The 15,119-nt window shown below is 41.9% G+C and overlaps 2 protein-coding genes across 3 annotated transcripts in view; one reads left to right on the top strand and one right to left on the bottom strand.

Annotated features, from left to right (window-relative positions):
- The window catches only part of epha3 (eph receptor A3), a 411,842-nt gene that overhangs the window by 153,088 nt on the left and 243,635 nt on the right, over positions 1-15,119 (top strand). The gene's annotated exons all lie outside the window — the stretch shown is intronic.
- Positions 974-6,546, bottom strand: stx19 (syntaxin 19). The gene is made up of 5 exons (XM_084022193.1): positions 6,377-6,546; positions 4,026-4,306; positions 3,662-3,898; positions 3,122-3,334; positions 974-2,505 (listed from the first exon to the last, which is right to left on the bottom strand). Exons 2-5 carry the CDS (start codon positions 4,242-4,244, stop codon positions 2,269-2,271), a joined length of 906 nt encoding a protein of 301 aa, XP_083878319.1. The 5' UTR covers positions 4,245-4,306; positions 6,377-6,546; the 3' UTR covers positions 974-2,268.

Raw genomic sequence — 15,119 nt, 5'->3', positions numbered from 1 at the left:
TTGCCTGGGGGTCGGATGTAGAGGTTACTAAACCGTCAACTGCTCTCAAGGCCTGGTGTTCTCAAGGACAGCTTATATTAACCCCAGGAGCTGTCTCCATCCCCGCTGCTTCGCCCACTTCATTTTAGCTTATGGCTTTCATATTTACATTTGTTCCCATTGTTCTTTGTCATGGTTGCTTTGAATACGCTGCATATTTCTGTTATGTTGGGCCTGTAACATGTTCACCCCTCGGGTATGATCAAGACAAACGAGTCATCATTTTCATCCGGAGATGGCAATAAATATTTGGTGGAGCTGGAGTCATGTGGACACATACTAGAGACTGAAGACCCCCGTGAGCATTTTATAATGGCTCAACAACACTGGCCGCACAACAACAGTATCTATATTTTAATTTTAAGAACATTTGGGAATGAATTTCATGCTGTGCAGTTGCGTTTTCCCACGTATGCCACTTATAATTACATCTCTATGTGGTAATATGCCCTTTAAAAGCATAAACATTAAGCAATAATCATTTCTTAACTGGCAATTATGTCAGTGAACACTGGATGGCATTGTTGCTGTTCAAGAACCCTGCAATTTGCAGCCGCACTTCATTTTTCCTCATCATGACTGGGAGGAAGCAGGCACTGTGTTGTGTTGCATTAAAATCTGTTGTAAGTCGGTTTTTCAAATTCAAGTGTACATAGTTGGTGCTTTTATTTATTCAGTTAAAGACTGGTCCAGTCAGACATCGAACACCTGAGCTCACACCTGGTTCCCCTGCTAGAGTGCAAATACTAGTCAAGCTAAACAAAGCATCTCACTGGCAGGTAATGTTTCTTCAGGTGTCGCATTTCTCCTGAGGAGAAACTCAATTGAAGTACAAAATACATTTATAGGTTGCCTGTGAGACGTTTTGCTCTTTTGGACAAACTTAAATTAAAAATGCAGATGGGCTTCAAATGTTTCCGTCAGCCCAGGAGGCTTTTTATTTCAAAAGAGGACTATTTGTTCCCTCTGCAGGTTCTGTTTGCTCACCGTTCCCAATGTTTCCAAGCTATCCTGGTTTAGCAGACGAACCAGATTTTCCAGTCTGGCTCCAGCACACCCAGTTCAGCTGTATTGTGTCCCGCACACCAGAAACCACGAGTCACTGACTCTCTGAAGACCATCAATGTCACTGATGATGGCGAGTTAAGTGGGAGCGAGTACAAAGCGACCCTAAAATGAAGAGCTGATCTCATTCACTATCCCCCCAGGCCAAAGTAGTTTCAACTCAAAATGAAATGAGGTAAAACAGGAGGCAATTACAGGCGACTCATTCATACAACATTCATTTATTTAGTGATGTTTAATTTTTTTAAGTCTATATTGCTGGTTCTCCCTCGAGCAAGAGGTTTCCACCAGGTTAAGAGCCATTGCTTTCTTTTTGTGCAACATAATCCTTTTAATAATAATGACACCTATATGCAAAGAGGTTTTCATCTGAAAATGTAACAGTTCCAACACGTTCAAGCTACGCTCCAAAGTCCAAAACGTCTAAAGAAATGAAATATTTCCTGAAATGTAACCTGAACAAATGAGTTCAATGATTTCGGGTGCTGATTTTTTAACAGGAAATTATCCTACTTTGATGTGCAAATGAGACTAGTTACTAATGGTAAAAAAAAAAAAATCATCAGCAAGTGGACCAAGAATAAAATGAATACATAAAGGCTCAGAAATTCTCAGAAAGAGAATCTTTGTCCGCTAAATAAAATGTAAATTTGTGCTGGGAAAAAAAAGTTATATATAGAAGTAGACGTAGAAGTCTTAAAGTGCACATACAGTATAAAAGAAAAATAAAAGGTCATTAACTAGAGCTCCTGTGGCAGGAGATCCTGCTGATCCAGCAGTGGCGGAGGCAGTGATCTCTCCTTGTTTGTGACCTCTGTCAGATGACAGTGAAGGTCTCCAATAAGCAGCAGTGTTGGTGAGTGGCACTCACCGAACTGTCTCTTCCAATAGCAGTCGCCTCACAGCCTCTCGGAAGAAACAAGCACCTCAAATACCAATTCGGGCCGTTTTCCCCCCTAATTGTTTTCTACGCTCTGCTGAATCCGTCTTCACCGTCGCTCCGTTCAACAGCGAGCAGTGCCGTGCCATAACCTTCACTTTAATGATACATGGATCCAACGTTGCTCCCTCCCACAAGGCAAGCAAGACTTTTAAAAAAAATATAACGTTACTCACAATGACCATTGAGTTAAAAACAACAAAAAAAAGTGCACGCATTGCGTTTTATAAGCAGCATCTCCAGGGAGGGCAGCAGCAGCAGCACAGTTGTCTAAGTGGGTTCTTCTTCTTGTATCTGGCGGCCAACTTGAACTTCTCATTGGATACGACCACATAATCCTGAGTCCTCTCTACGTTTGTCTGGATGTGTTCGATGTAGGCCCCTTGTTCCTCCACCAGCATGAAAATGTCCATGAACAGGTCCCTCAGCTCCTTCATGTTGTTCTCCAGACTCAGCAGCTCCTGTTGGGGGAGAAGGATGCTGGGATTAACGTGGTTTATGTGGAACATTAGTGGGAGGCTGCAGGTGAGACGGTTCTTTATACACAAATATCATCATTTTATACTCTGCTGGTTCACAGCAGTGGCTTTCAAATGATTGTTTTAAATGATATATTATCTGTACTCCCACAGAGTCGTAGTATTAATATCTGTGTTTATATACTGGTATGAATATATTCAGATTTTGTCTTCCTCAGTGAGACCTTTTACTGATCCACGTCCAATGTTCACTTTTATTAAATTTTGCCCATTTGTGTGAAGCAAAGTTAAATATGAGAAATGCTCTGACGGCACATTGTTTCAAATGTGTGATGGACGCACTAATGGGATAGATTATCACGCTTAGGACTGTAAGTAAGTCTTTGATATCATCACGTCATGCTATCTGACAATTTAATATGATGGCTGCCAGTGTAATGAGTGTAATTTACAAACAGAAGAAATCATTTTTAGGAATGAGCTACAGTTATGTGATAAATAAAAACAGGCATTTACAACATAACCATTAGAAACAAATCATCAGTCATGCAGTTTGCCGTAGCCTTGGGTTTAGTGGGTTGTTTGACAATTTCCCTACTTTGTGCCGCTGTTCGATCTCTGATAGTTGTGACCGCGTGATTCTGGCATCGTTCAGCAGGTTCTCGTTGAAGACTTCCCACTTCCCCGTGGCCACCATCTCGTTCACCTCCTCCTCGGTCGTGTCCCTCCCGGACACCTCCAGCTGCCGGATAATGAAGTGCTTGCAGCGCTCCTGCTTGGTCAGCAGACCTTCATTATACTGTAGCATTACCTGGACGAAATTAGAGAAAACAAATAATGTCTCTTATAATATTAACTCTTTTTTTTAAGAACTTTTATTTACTTCCCTGCCTACCAACAGCTATTGTCATTGCGCACTATGGTAACATTGTAAATGGATAATGACAGTGACAAATATATCTCACAACAGTTTTTTGTCAGTTGTAAGCTGAGAAATGTCTCTCACGCTAAATTTACCTTCATTCTAATGTTTGAAACCATGTAAAATGTGAAAAACATAACTCCTTGGGAACTCAAGGATCCAATAAAATAAACAAAAAAGTGTTCCAAAATAAAGTTGTAGGATCCTCATCCCAACCTGCTGGAATTTGCGGTACAGCGCTGTGTGCTGGGAGCGCTGTATTCTCGTGGTAACAGAAGTCGGCCCCTGCTGGTCCTCGGTCCTCTGGACCTGTTTTGAAAGGGTGTCCAAGCGTCGATGGAGGCTTTCGGCCTTGAGCTTGATGTCCCGGGTTATACTGCTCTCTTTCTTCATCACGCTGAACCGACGCATGGTTGCCACCAGGGTCTTCTGCTGCTGGCTGAATTTAAGGACCTGTTTGCGGTTGAGGATAGACAGAATGTTGTGTTCAGTACAAAGCAGTCGGTCCAACCTAGTGAAGGCAATGCAATGATTATTTAAAAAAACATACTCACTCCCAAAATCACCCAAAACAAATTACCTCAATGTCCAGCACGCCGATGTCATCTCGGATTTGCTGAGCCTCAGACAGGAAGTTCTCAATGATGGGCTCCTCCTCGAACACCACGGCCTGTGGCGTTATGGCAACCACAGGGTCGTTATCATCACTATCCACCGAGGAAGGGTTGGTATCCTCAATTTGACCCTCAGAAAATTCTTGAGCCCTCTGCTGCAGCTCCTCCAAGCGGTCTCTCATCATGGAAGCTTCCCCCTCAGAGACACACAGTTATTCCTGTTGTTGTCGATGCTGACAAGAAGACGCTGAAAAGGTAATACCATCAAACGCTAACGATTCCTGTCGGCGAACTAACTTGTTGCAGAAGATAGCAACAATCAGAATAAACACAGTATAACAGTCACATCGCAGCATAAACACAACAGGTAATAGTTCAAGCCAACTGAGCAGAGTTAGGGGTCAAAGTGAGGATGAGATTATTATTAATTTATAAGCAAGAGAAATACAGTGTGAGACAAAAGCAAGGATGCCTTATTTTGAAAGAATATTTTACCTACTTTGTCACTATAAATACAAATGTGGAAACACTTTTATGCATCAAATTCAACCATTAACAAATAAATAGATTAAGTAGTTCACATCCTGGCAGGTAATGTATTCAGTATTTAGTTATCACCTACATTTAGCTGTTTTTTAAATTAACAATATGGGTTGACTGTAACAGAACTAGCTAGATGAGGCTGACATTAGCTATTTTTTTTCTCTGTCAGGTGCTGCCTGAGCATAACAGTCTAATAATAAGTCTGGGGATATTATAGGAAAACAAATTAAATATGTTACATTTTGCTGATACTTTTACCTCAGTCAGACCTTGTAATACTTTTACTTGGACCAAAGTGTTTACTGTGGTAGTTCTTCCACCACGGAGTTCAAGCAAACGCACCTGCACTTGACTGTTTACCCTGGTGTGTCCGGTGTGAGTAAAGCCTGATCTGGGTTTGTTTACATCGTTATACGCTCATCTGTCCCGAGCATAACTGATGAGCTTCGTCTGCACTCTGCTGAACGCCGAGATATATTTTTAACTGTATGAAAAACAACATAAGCAGAAAGTTTATCTGCGACATCAGTCAAATTGACTCAAATTCCTTTTCCCATGAGAACGGGGCGGGTTGTTTGTGTTCAGCAACGCACTCACCGAAAACAGGAGGAGGAGAAATAATCTCCCATTTTAAACGCTGACAAGATGAGGAAATGTGACCTTTGTAAACACATGAAATTAAACTACACAATATGTAAAATCTGACTGTTGTTTACCAAACAGGCAGTGATTTGATCTTCACAACACTCTAACTCCAGCTTCCTGAAGTAAACAAGTGAGGTGCTTACGATTAAAACCATGAGATTGAGAATCTAATTTCCTGAATATTCAACCACAAATTCTTTAATATTCAAATGGCCATACCCCACAAAGAAAGAAAAAATAACTGCCTAAGCAACACAAGGATTTGGGTCTTTAGAGGCCCAAAACATAATCTGCCGGGAGCACATGATTGTGTGGGGGGAACAGAGTGTTTGGTTGTAGAAATGGAGCATTTAAAATCACAGACTATCCCATTCCTGGATAGATTTCAGACAGGAAAGACCATACTTACTGTGTGTGTGTGTGTGTGTGTGTGTGTGTGTGTGTGTGTGTGTGTGTGTGTGTGTGTGTGTGTGTGTGTGTGTGTGTGTGTGTGTGTGTGTGTGTGTGGAGGGAAATAGAGCTGTAACTATTACAAACATCTCAAAGCTCAAATATCCTTTTTTTCTTGGCTGAACGCTCTCTCTCCCTTTCCTTCCCCCCCTACCTGCCTGACCCAGAAGAGCCGATTAAAAAAATTGCTCAAAGGATTTTGGAGCACATTCTCTGTTTAGCCTAAAAACCTGGGAAAAGTGGAGCAGGGTCTGAGTCTAGCCTCTCTCTCTCTCTCTCCCTGTGATTGAACGTTTTGTTCTCTAAAACAAGACAATATTTTCTCCCTGCTCCCCATCTGCTATTCTGCCTGTGTGTCTGAAGGAAACGTTATGTTGACATTCCCTCATCTCCATGCAGGTGGAGCAGTAGGAGCCCTCGGATGTTGTATTTTACCACAGGTCAAACAATTGCTCTGTGCCTGCTTGTCTTTAAAACTTCACCAAATATAACGTCTTATCATTCAAATATTCCAAAAGTTGTAGACAATCAAGCAAGTGAATAAACACATGGCATACAGAACACCAAAAAGATCAAGCTATATGGATACTTGCTCCTCAATCTCAAATAACTTCAGCATACTTTTACACCCATTTACAGTCGGAGACAGCAAAGCATTCAGTCTGAAATGAGGATTTACCTTAATGTTAGTATTCCATTACGGGCCGTCTGCCTAGTGTTCCCATTCAGAGTTGATCAGGAATGTAATCCAAAACAAGCTCCCACATTCTTGGATATCATCTTCTGATCTCCTTACGTTTACCCAACGTTCCCCGGCTGTGAGTTTCACAACTTTTGTAACATTTCATGTCACCAACAAGCAGGGAAAGTTGTGAAGAAGTCCGGTAGAATCTGATTCAAGCACCTCCCCTCCTTTTTGAAGACTGGCCAATGAGAACGGGGTAGACTGGAGGTCCATTTGCTTATCTAAAGAAACGAGAGGTGACGTGTAAGATTAAGTAAATGAGGAGGGAGAGACAGCAGGGAGAGCACAGGGAACTCATAAACCCTACCCTCAGGCTCTTTCCCGGAGCAGGAAAAAAATAGAGCAGAACAAATAGAAGCGCATTGTGTGCATTGCTGAGGTCAAACAATGGGGATATCAGTTAGAATGTCGACGAGGGGTGTTTGGTTTCTGATCTGCAAAGTTAATATCTATGTGAAGTGTCTGGGTTCACGGGGTAAGCCCTCTTGGTCCGTGGGTATTGTACTCTTTAGGCCCCAGTAACTCTGCTGAGTACTTTTGACAGATTTCTACTGACAAGCTTTCCAGAACCCAGGCGCCTTTTCAACGTGGGGAAGGGACGCAGTCACTCTTTGCTATGCAGCATAACACGCTGTGAGGAAGCTGTTTGAAGTGCGGCGTCAGAGGGGGAGAGAGGGGAGACGAGTTTTAAGGATGTGAGGAGTGTGGTGGGGACAAGAGTTCAGTCTTTGTGACTTGACAAACTTTGGAGGCTAGTTCGCATTTGATAGCCCCCCCACACACCACGACCCCACCACCAACAGTGGGCCGAAGTCCTTCCAACTTCAAAATGCTGCAGTCATGCTGTTCCTGTGGTGGCCAGTTAAACTTAACTTTCTCTCCAAAGTGTACTTTGAGTTCATCCTAGTTTTGTGAGTTTTTCCTGGAGGAGCATGTTTGGAAATCATCACTGTAATGATGAGGTTTCCTCATGACAACAGCAACACTTTCCAGAGGGTGGTGGTGTGTTGCTTCGGTAAGAGATAAGAAAGCACATTAACCATTTGATGACTATGCAGAATGCAGTTTTTATCCGTGCTGTTGCCAGATGCCTTGTCTCTAATAATGCTGCAGCAGTGTGCTGAATGACTCATCTCTCCCGTATGGTAACATATTATGACAACAAAGCAGTAACCGGTTTTTCCAAGTGTCAGAATACACCATCAGCATCACAGGGGCGAGCTAACTGTACCGTTTGTGAACCCGTTTCCTGTAGCTGTTCAGTCATCGGTTTTTCCTTGATTCTCCACTCTGCATTACTGATTAGGGAGGAGAGGTTGAACGGGATTTGCCTTCTCTCTCACAACCTCCCGAGACCTTGGAGTGAACTGAATCTCATGTCAACTTTTCTTAATTGTTTCTGCTCCCATCTGCAGAATTTAGATCGGGTTTGAGAGAACAGCACCAGGAAAGAAATAACAACTAAGCAGCTGAAGTCTACCAAGGTCGGGAGATTCTCAGGCATGTTTCCTCACCGGCTGTACACTAGTTGCCTCCAACAAGCACTACAGATCAAACGTTTGGAACAAACATTTACCTGCAAAGACTGGACAAATCACACATTTAAATGGTTTCCGACAACTTGCACAGATTATTTGACCTTTGACTAAGTAAATACAGTAGCCAACACGCTGAGTGGTGGCTTGGTTAAATCAATGCATTTTGCACAGAAAGGCAAAAAGACTTATGCATAGCCTATAGCATATATGGGAATTTTGGGTAAAGCTTTTTATTTACTGATAGTGATGCCATCGGTGGCCAGTGTCAGTCGGCAATATCAAACTAAATACTGGATGTGAGTTATGATTCAGAAACTTTACGTAACACCACCCACTGTATGATTATATCATTATATGACTGCCCACTGTCACCATCAACTGACCCAGACAGTAGCAGACCGAACAACTTGGTCTTCATGGCCAAATTCCTTTCATAATCAGCTGTAGGACATGGGATTTGTAAGCTTGACAGAAAGTGCCTGAGGCTCAGCTCGAGTAAAAAAGTCTCCTGTGCAACAAAAAAGAAATGTAAATGGTGGAAAACGCTAGCTTTACCATGCTAAGGAATTTTAGAGTTTAACAATAGAATAAATTATGGTTTTGATGAACCCACAAAGACTTGTTCAAGACGTGTGTGTTTAACTGTTTTTTTTAATTATTATTATCATATTACACACAACTATTACCTTGCCACACAAGCAAGGACACTTGTTACATACAGAGCGTTAAAATTGTTTTTAATCTTGTTATTGTGATTTCTAATAAGCATTCTCACCCCAAATGAGAGCTCCATAGAGTAATTGTGTTGAGAACATCCGCTCTAGGCAGTCTTGGTGTTCAGATGCTCAAAGGAACCGGTCTAGCAGCGAGACGCTCCAGGTTCAGGAGGTCTGAATACACCCTTTAAGCAAATACACCCGATATAAAAAAGCATGTCAGGGTTTCTTGGTCACTAGATCAAGTAGAGTTTGTCTCACTATCAGGGCCTGCCCAAGCCTTTTGGGGGCCCTAAGCAGAATTTGATTTGGGGACCCCCTCCCACCACCTGTGCTTGACAATTATTGACACAAATGTAACACTATTATGAAACATTATACATTGTATTAATACAGTGACAGATTATGGCCTACTGTCCCCCTGGGGACAGATGCATAATGACCCCACCCCACCATATTTATGCAAAAGTGGTTGTAAAATGGGGAGGGGGGGTCTTGTGGTCCTCCCCCAGACAATTCTGAATTTAGCAGATGTGATTTACTGTGTTCTGGTACATTATGGGGATGGCCAGATGGAGAATGGCAACACCTTAATTCATTCAAGTCCTGACTTGGAGGGCCTGCTCTATCGAACAGATATAAAACTGGGTTTAGCTGACGCCAAACCATAAACCTACTTTAAAGGCATATATTTTGGATTCAAAGTTAAATCCATAATGGATTATATCCATCCATGGCTGCACACAGACATCCTAACAGAAGCCAGGTTTCATGATTTAGAGGCCTTTTTAGATATTTCACAAATCACATATCCTGTGATATTTATCTGAGGGGCCCTATTCAGATATCATAACCCATTTTGTATGATTAAGGGGCCCTATTAAGACATATCACTGAATTTGATCAGGGGCCCCATTGAGAGGGGGCCTTCCACCAGGTGGCCCCAAGCAACCGCTTAGTTTGCTTCTGCCTCGGGCTGGCCCTGCTCACTTTATACCTGTTAGAGAGCTCTCTGGACTACTGTAATTGAAGTGATGTCAGAAGCAGTGTTTTGGCAAAGTCCAGAGAGGGAATAGTGAGGGAAGTAAGACAACAGCCCCCTAACAGTCTCTCAGCCACAACCTGGAACGTGATATTTAACATTTTCAGAGAAAATATGCAGTGTTTTCTCTCTGAGGTGGGAGGGAGGGAAGATGAAACTGATATGGCATTGAAGGCCTGTACTGGTACATAGTGATACTGTTCCCCTTAACAGCATGTTCAGTATGTTTGAAGTTGACTATTTCATATCACAATTCAAAATAGACCTCCAAAGGCAAAAATGTCCAAGTTCTGCCTCCAGTGCTCTTTTATGGAAGTTATCACCATTGACTGCGATGGATAATGGCATAAAGGAAGACTGCATTGCAGCTTCAAAAAGCTGTTAAAATAATAAACATCCGAAGAATGCATCTAGAATGAGAGGAGATAATATTAGAGGTATCCACAGGATGAACTTGAACTTGCTGCAGTCACAGAGGAACCTTCATCATACCAGGCGAGGATGACATGACAGGGCAATATCCTACTTTAAAAAAAAGGATCCTGTATCAGCGTGATATACGGGTCTAACACTGGGAGAAAGAAGCAAAGGAGAAAGGAGAGATAAATTAGCGAAGAGAGAGACGGTCAGAGGGGCAAGGATAATGAGGTCAAAACCATCGTTATTAAGCCAATCAGAAAGATTGATGCCGAAGTCCAAGACCTTGCCTACTAAAATGAGGAAATCAGAGATCTGGATCTTAAACGCTCCTACAGGGTACTGTGTGAGATTGTGCCACGGGTCATTTCCGAGTTTTAATTTACAGTTGAGCAGCATGGAATTTAATTGCTAACCCTGCCAAAATCCGATGTGCTATACAAGCACTAAAAGTTTCATGCATTCACCTCTTTACCTCCCGTAAATTTACTTAATCTCACCGGCCAGATATATAGGCTACAGAGGTAGGCATATGGAGGGAGGAAACAATTGGTTATTGCATGCTCAATGGTAAATTACATGCGTGTAAACTGGACATACGGCACATAATTGAGTGCAAATAAGTGTCAAGATAAACTTTTTTTTAACTGTCATCACTACACTGATGGGTGAAGTGAATTATGGTAGTTGTAGTAGCCTTAGAGCTGAGGCCATAACATGCTGCCTGTCACCATCCAGCACTGTCAACTAGTTGTCTTAAGCATTCTAGTCACAAGCAGGCTCTGAATAAAACTAAGCTTTATTGGAAATGTGGCTAAAAATGAAATCCCAACGTGTCACAATATTTTATTATTATTATTATAATTATTATTACGTTTATAATCCCTGCAGCTAGTTATTTGAATCACCTTCATCCTCTATTTCAATCAGTCCCCACTTTTCTTAAATGTTTAGAATGAAAGGCAGCGGGCCTTGATCCTCTCATGAGGGACAGGATGAAGATCCACTGCTCCACACAGTCAACGGCGTATGGCTTTGGACTCTCCTCTTTTTAAGCAAGCACTTCAACCACGGGTCATTTCACCCCCTAGTGACACAAGGCTGTTATATCATCCTCTGACTTGTAGAGCTGAGATTACTCTAGTGCAGGCAGTGCATTCTGAAGGACACCAGTGTGACAGTAAACGAGGTGGTGATAGATCCTGGATGGACTGGTGAGCGTTGTGTCTACCCGAGGAAAAGAGCAAACACATTTAGTCAGGACAAACAGATAGTGGAGGCCAGCTCGGTGCGTGTGTGTGTGTGTGTTTGTGTGTGTGTGTCTGGTCCCTGATAATAGTCTGTCTTTCCCTGTTTGCTCCAACAGGGAATTAACAGAATGAATTAAGCTAACACTGTCTACAGAAACAGGCCCATTTCTGTAAATAAACATTTATCCACCAGTCGATGGTGCACGTAAGCCTTAGATAAAACACAGTTAAGGTGAAAGTATATGTGCAAGGTGATGTTGAGTTTCTATTCTGGTCACTGTAACATGTGTAACTGTGAATGTTCACTGAATGTGCACATATATGCTTGTTCAAATTCAGACAGGCTCCACCCTCTACTGGGTAATAGTTGTGATTTGCCCACTGAAATTTTGCATAAGTTTAACTGGCCAATCAGGAGAGCCTATCTGAATATGTGTGGAGTCCAGTAGAGGGCTCCACCTGTGCTTATAGAATCAGGATTATAATATTATAGCCTTCATACACAAGGGCTTTCCTGATGTGTTCATTATAGAATTTGTTAAAATATTTTCCTTATTCACCCCTTCTCTCCGATATGTAATGACAAAATACTATTCATTTTAGAGGGCACAGCTTTAGAGATCACAGCTGCAGATCATTTGGAGGTCAAACACAGAATGCATAGCATGCATTTAGACCAAAATATGCATTCTGTATATGGAGGAACCTTATATTAAATGTCAAATTTAATATATGTAGATGCAGTAATTCAAAGGTGAGATGTAAGTCATATGTTTCACTGACATCAGCCACTGATAAATATGGGGGTAGATTATTGGGGTGAGTTCAGGGTGCTTAAGTAATAAAAACCCTATAAGATAGTAACATGTGGATAGTGAGCCAGAGATTGAAAAGAATCATACGCCACATTAATATGCAACATTTGAGATCCTCCCAAATCGAATTACCATACAATAAAAATGTATACAGTTTAAGTTTCTTGGCTAATAATAAGAATAAACTGGGAAAGGGATGGATGGAAGGGGTTAAAAATGCAGCAGAGGTTTCCAGTTGACCTCACAGGTAGGAAGCGTCTTTGTGCACGTGCAAGTAAAAAGCTGCCATAGACAACAAGCATAGTCCCGATCAAGCCCAAAAACGGCATCATATCCATCCATTTCAGAGGTAATGTATTGACACGTGCATCATGTGTGCATTAAATTAAAGAGTCTCTAACATCAAGAAAAAACGATATAAAAAAACAAAAAGTCCACACCATTTCATCAATTATCAGAAATGGCCAGATCTGAGATTGTCTGTTGTTAGCTGCCACTTCCCATCTCCAGGGGAAAGCAAGTGTCGTTGTGGAGGTAGAGTGGCGATGTTCTTCACATCCTCACCATGACAATGGCTTTAGCTTTGACAGGTGGATGACAGGGAGGAGGAAGAGGGGGATGTTGCAGTACAGGCTAGTTCAGCCTTAGACCACATGCCCACACTTCCCTGACACACACACACACACACACACACACACACATACATGCACTTAACACATACACAGACTCGTCTCCCGCCAGCAGGCCACCCCTAATCGAGATGGAAGAGCGCTGTGGCAGATCGAAATGCCTGCGGATGACAAGGTGGGAATGGATTGGCTCCCGTGCCCTTGTCATGTTGCTCCATCTGCACCACACAGAGAGGAAGACAGATGGATTCTATGGCAGAAGGCAGGGTGGTACAGGCAGACAGGTAGAAGAAAAGAGGGAGTGATGAATTGAAATTACATTAAATGAAAATTAAAACTGAGAAAATAATGTGTTTTTAAATAAATGAATAATTAATATAGTTTCTGCGATTGGAAACTGTTTTCATGCCATGCTTTTGAAATAAGTTGAGGGGGCTTGTTGGGTCAAATATTCTAGCCGATACTATGGATACTATACTATAGAAGTCCATTCAAAACAGAGCAGGGCCACATCTCACAGCGTGTACTTTCATCCATGCAAACCAAGCCTCAACCTAGACTTTACTATTAAGGCTATGCACTGATTTCAGTATTTCCCATCATGCCTCTTTTGAATGAAATTGAATTGGAAGTTTCTCATATCTTCAGCCTCATTCGGGACCATCTCAGAATCTTCCTCTAGAAAACCTTAGTTTCTGTTTGAGTTTAACCAGATATACATTTGTGATGCCAACCAGCTAGTCCTCATTCTTGGAGGCTTTTGTCTCATGCACCAAAATATATTGTGTGAAAATGCATACATTTAAAGGTTTTTTTGGCTAATACAAGTTTTTTTTAAGTGAAGAATGTGCCTAATGGCTCTTAGTTGCAGAATAGGTGAAAACGTTTTTTCTGCCCCCTGGCCTCAGGGGACAGTAATGAGCCCGTCATGGTTTGGCGAACCGGCAGGAAGCAAGGACAATGCTGCTTCTGACAAGTGACTCAAAAATGAGATGCATGCTTTATTGTAAGTGTTTTCCGACCCCATGCTTCAGTTTTACAAGAGACAAGGCTTCAAGGATGAGGAATAACTTGTTGAGCACATTTGGTTACAACTTTCTCCTGGCGTGTGCATCAGCGCTGTGGGTTGGCCTGTTAAAGGCGTAAAGGTTATTTCTGTAACACATGCAGTTGTCAGTACGTAGCACCTCTCCTTTTCCTAATTAAAATGCATTCTTGTAAGCATCTTAATTTCTCATTTGTCTATATAAAAATTAAGTTTCTCCATTGTTTTTTTACATTCTTTTTCTGGAAATTCTGCCGGTGAGCTTTTATCACTGCAAAAGCCATTGCTATCTAAAGTGCTGTAGGTGCTGGAAGGCATACTTACTGTGGATGTTATCCATACCTACACAGAATGTGCTGGTGATCCCTTTCTATCCATGGCAGACTTTTCCAGGTCAGTGATCTCCCATTAGGGCTAGGAGATCTGAACCGTGTTCCTAACAATCCGTTTTCTTCTTTAGCTGGGCTCAAGCTCCAGATAAGGCCATACAGACAGTCTCATGAGGGGAATAGTACCATACTTTACACTTTTAGGAGAGATTATTCATAGTCAGAGGGGTTGCCTCCAGCTCAAATGATACACTAATCAAAAAAAAAAAAAAATGTTTTCCACTACAGCAGCACATAGTTAACCCTGATCCAGGCCAATCCTATCTTTTTCTATGTCTCCAAATCATGTACCGAGTGAGGGAGAAGGTGAAGTAAACAGAGTTTGTATTAAAAATGAATTCAAATTAAACTGCATGACCCACGTTTTGAGTTGTCACTCACTCATACTAGTCTCACGGTGTAGTTAAAGTCCAGGGCTCATGTTTTAATTAGTTCAAGGATTATGTGGAAAATACCACACCGCATATGATCCAACCTTTATAGGCGAATACAGTGTAGGCAGTTAGACTGGTGTGTTTTTCCTAAGGTGATGTGGTGGCAAATGCTGACAGGCAGGTTAATGTTGTTTCCCACCCCAGGGGATTAATCACCTGGTCTCATAACAACGGTACCTGCCAACATAATCACCCTGGAAATATAAGGGGGACTCTGCCAGAGAAAAACTGGCAGACAACAGGGGAAACACTGCAAGAATGGCAGGAAGAGAAGTACACACATTTTGACATTCTATCACTAAATATGTTTGTCACTGTCTGCTACTTGGTTTGTCTGTTTTTGTACCTGTCTCGGTAATGATGGTTGAGTTATGGTGTTTTTACCCATTTAACCCAATAAAA

Source organism: Eutrigla gurnardus (assembly GCF_963514095.1).
Source record: "Eutrigla gurnardus genome assembly, chromosome: 12".
Classification (NCBI taxonomy): domain Eukaryota; kingdom Metazoa; phylum Chordata; class Actinopteri; order Perciformes; family Triglidae; genus Eutrigla; species Eutrigla gurnardus.
The sequence above is the reverse complement of the archived record's forward strand: the minus strand, read 5'-3'. Positions and strand labels throughout refer to the sequence as shown.

Coding starts and splice junctions, on each gene's coding strand:
- stx19 (XM_084022193.1), bottom strand. CDS start 4,244: ATGATGAGAGACCGCTTGGAGGAGCTGCAGCAGAGGGCTCAAGAATTT. Junction 3,335..3,661: donor TGTACCGCAAATTCCAGCAG/GTTGGGATGAGG, acceptor AATTTCGTCCAG/GTAATGCTACAGTATAATGA. Junction 2,506..3,121: donor AGATCGAACAGCGGCACAAA/GTAGGGAAATTG, acceptor CTCCCCCAACAG/GAGCTGCTGAGTCTGGAGAA.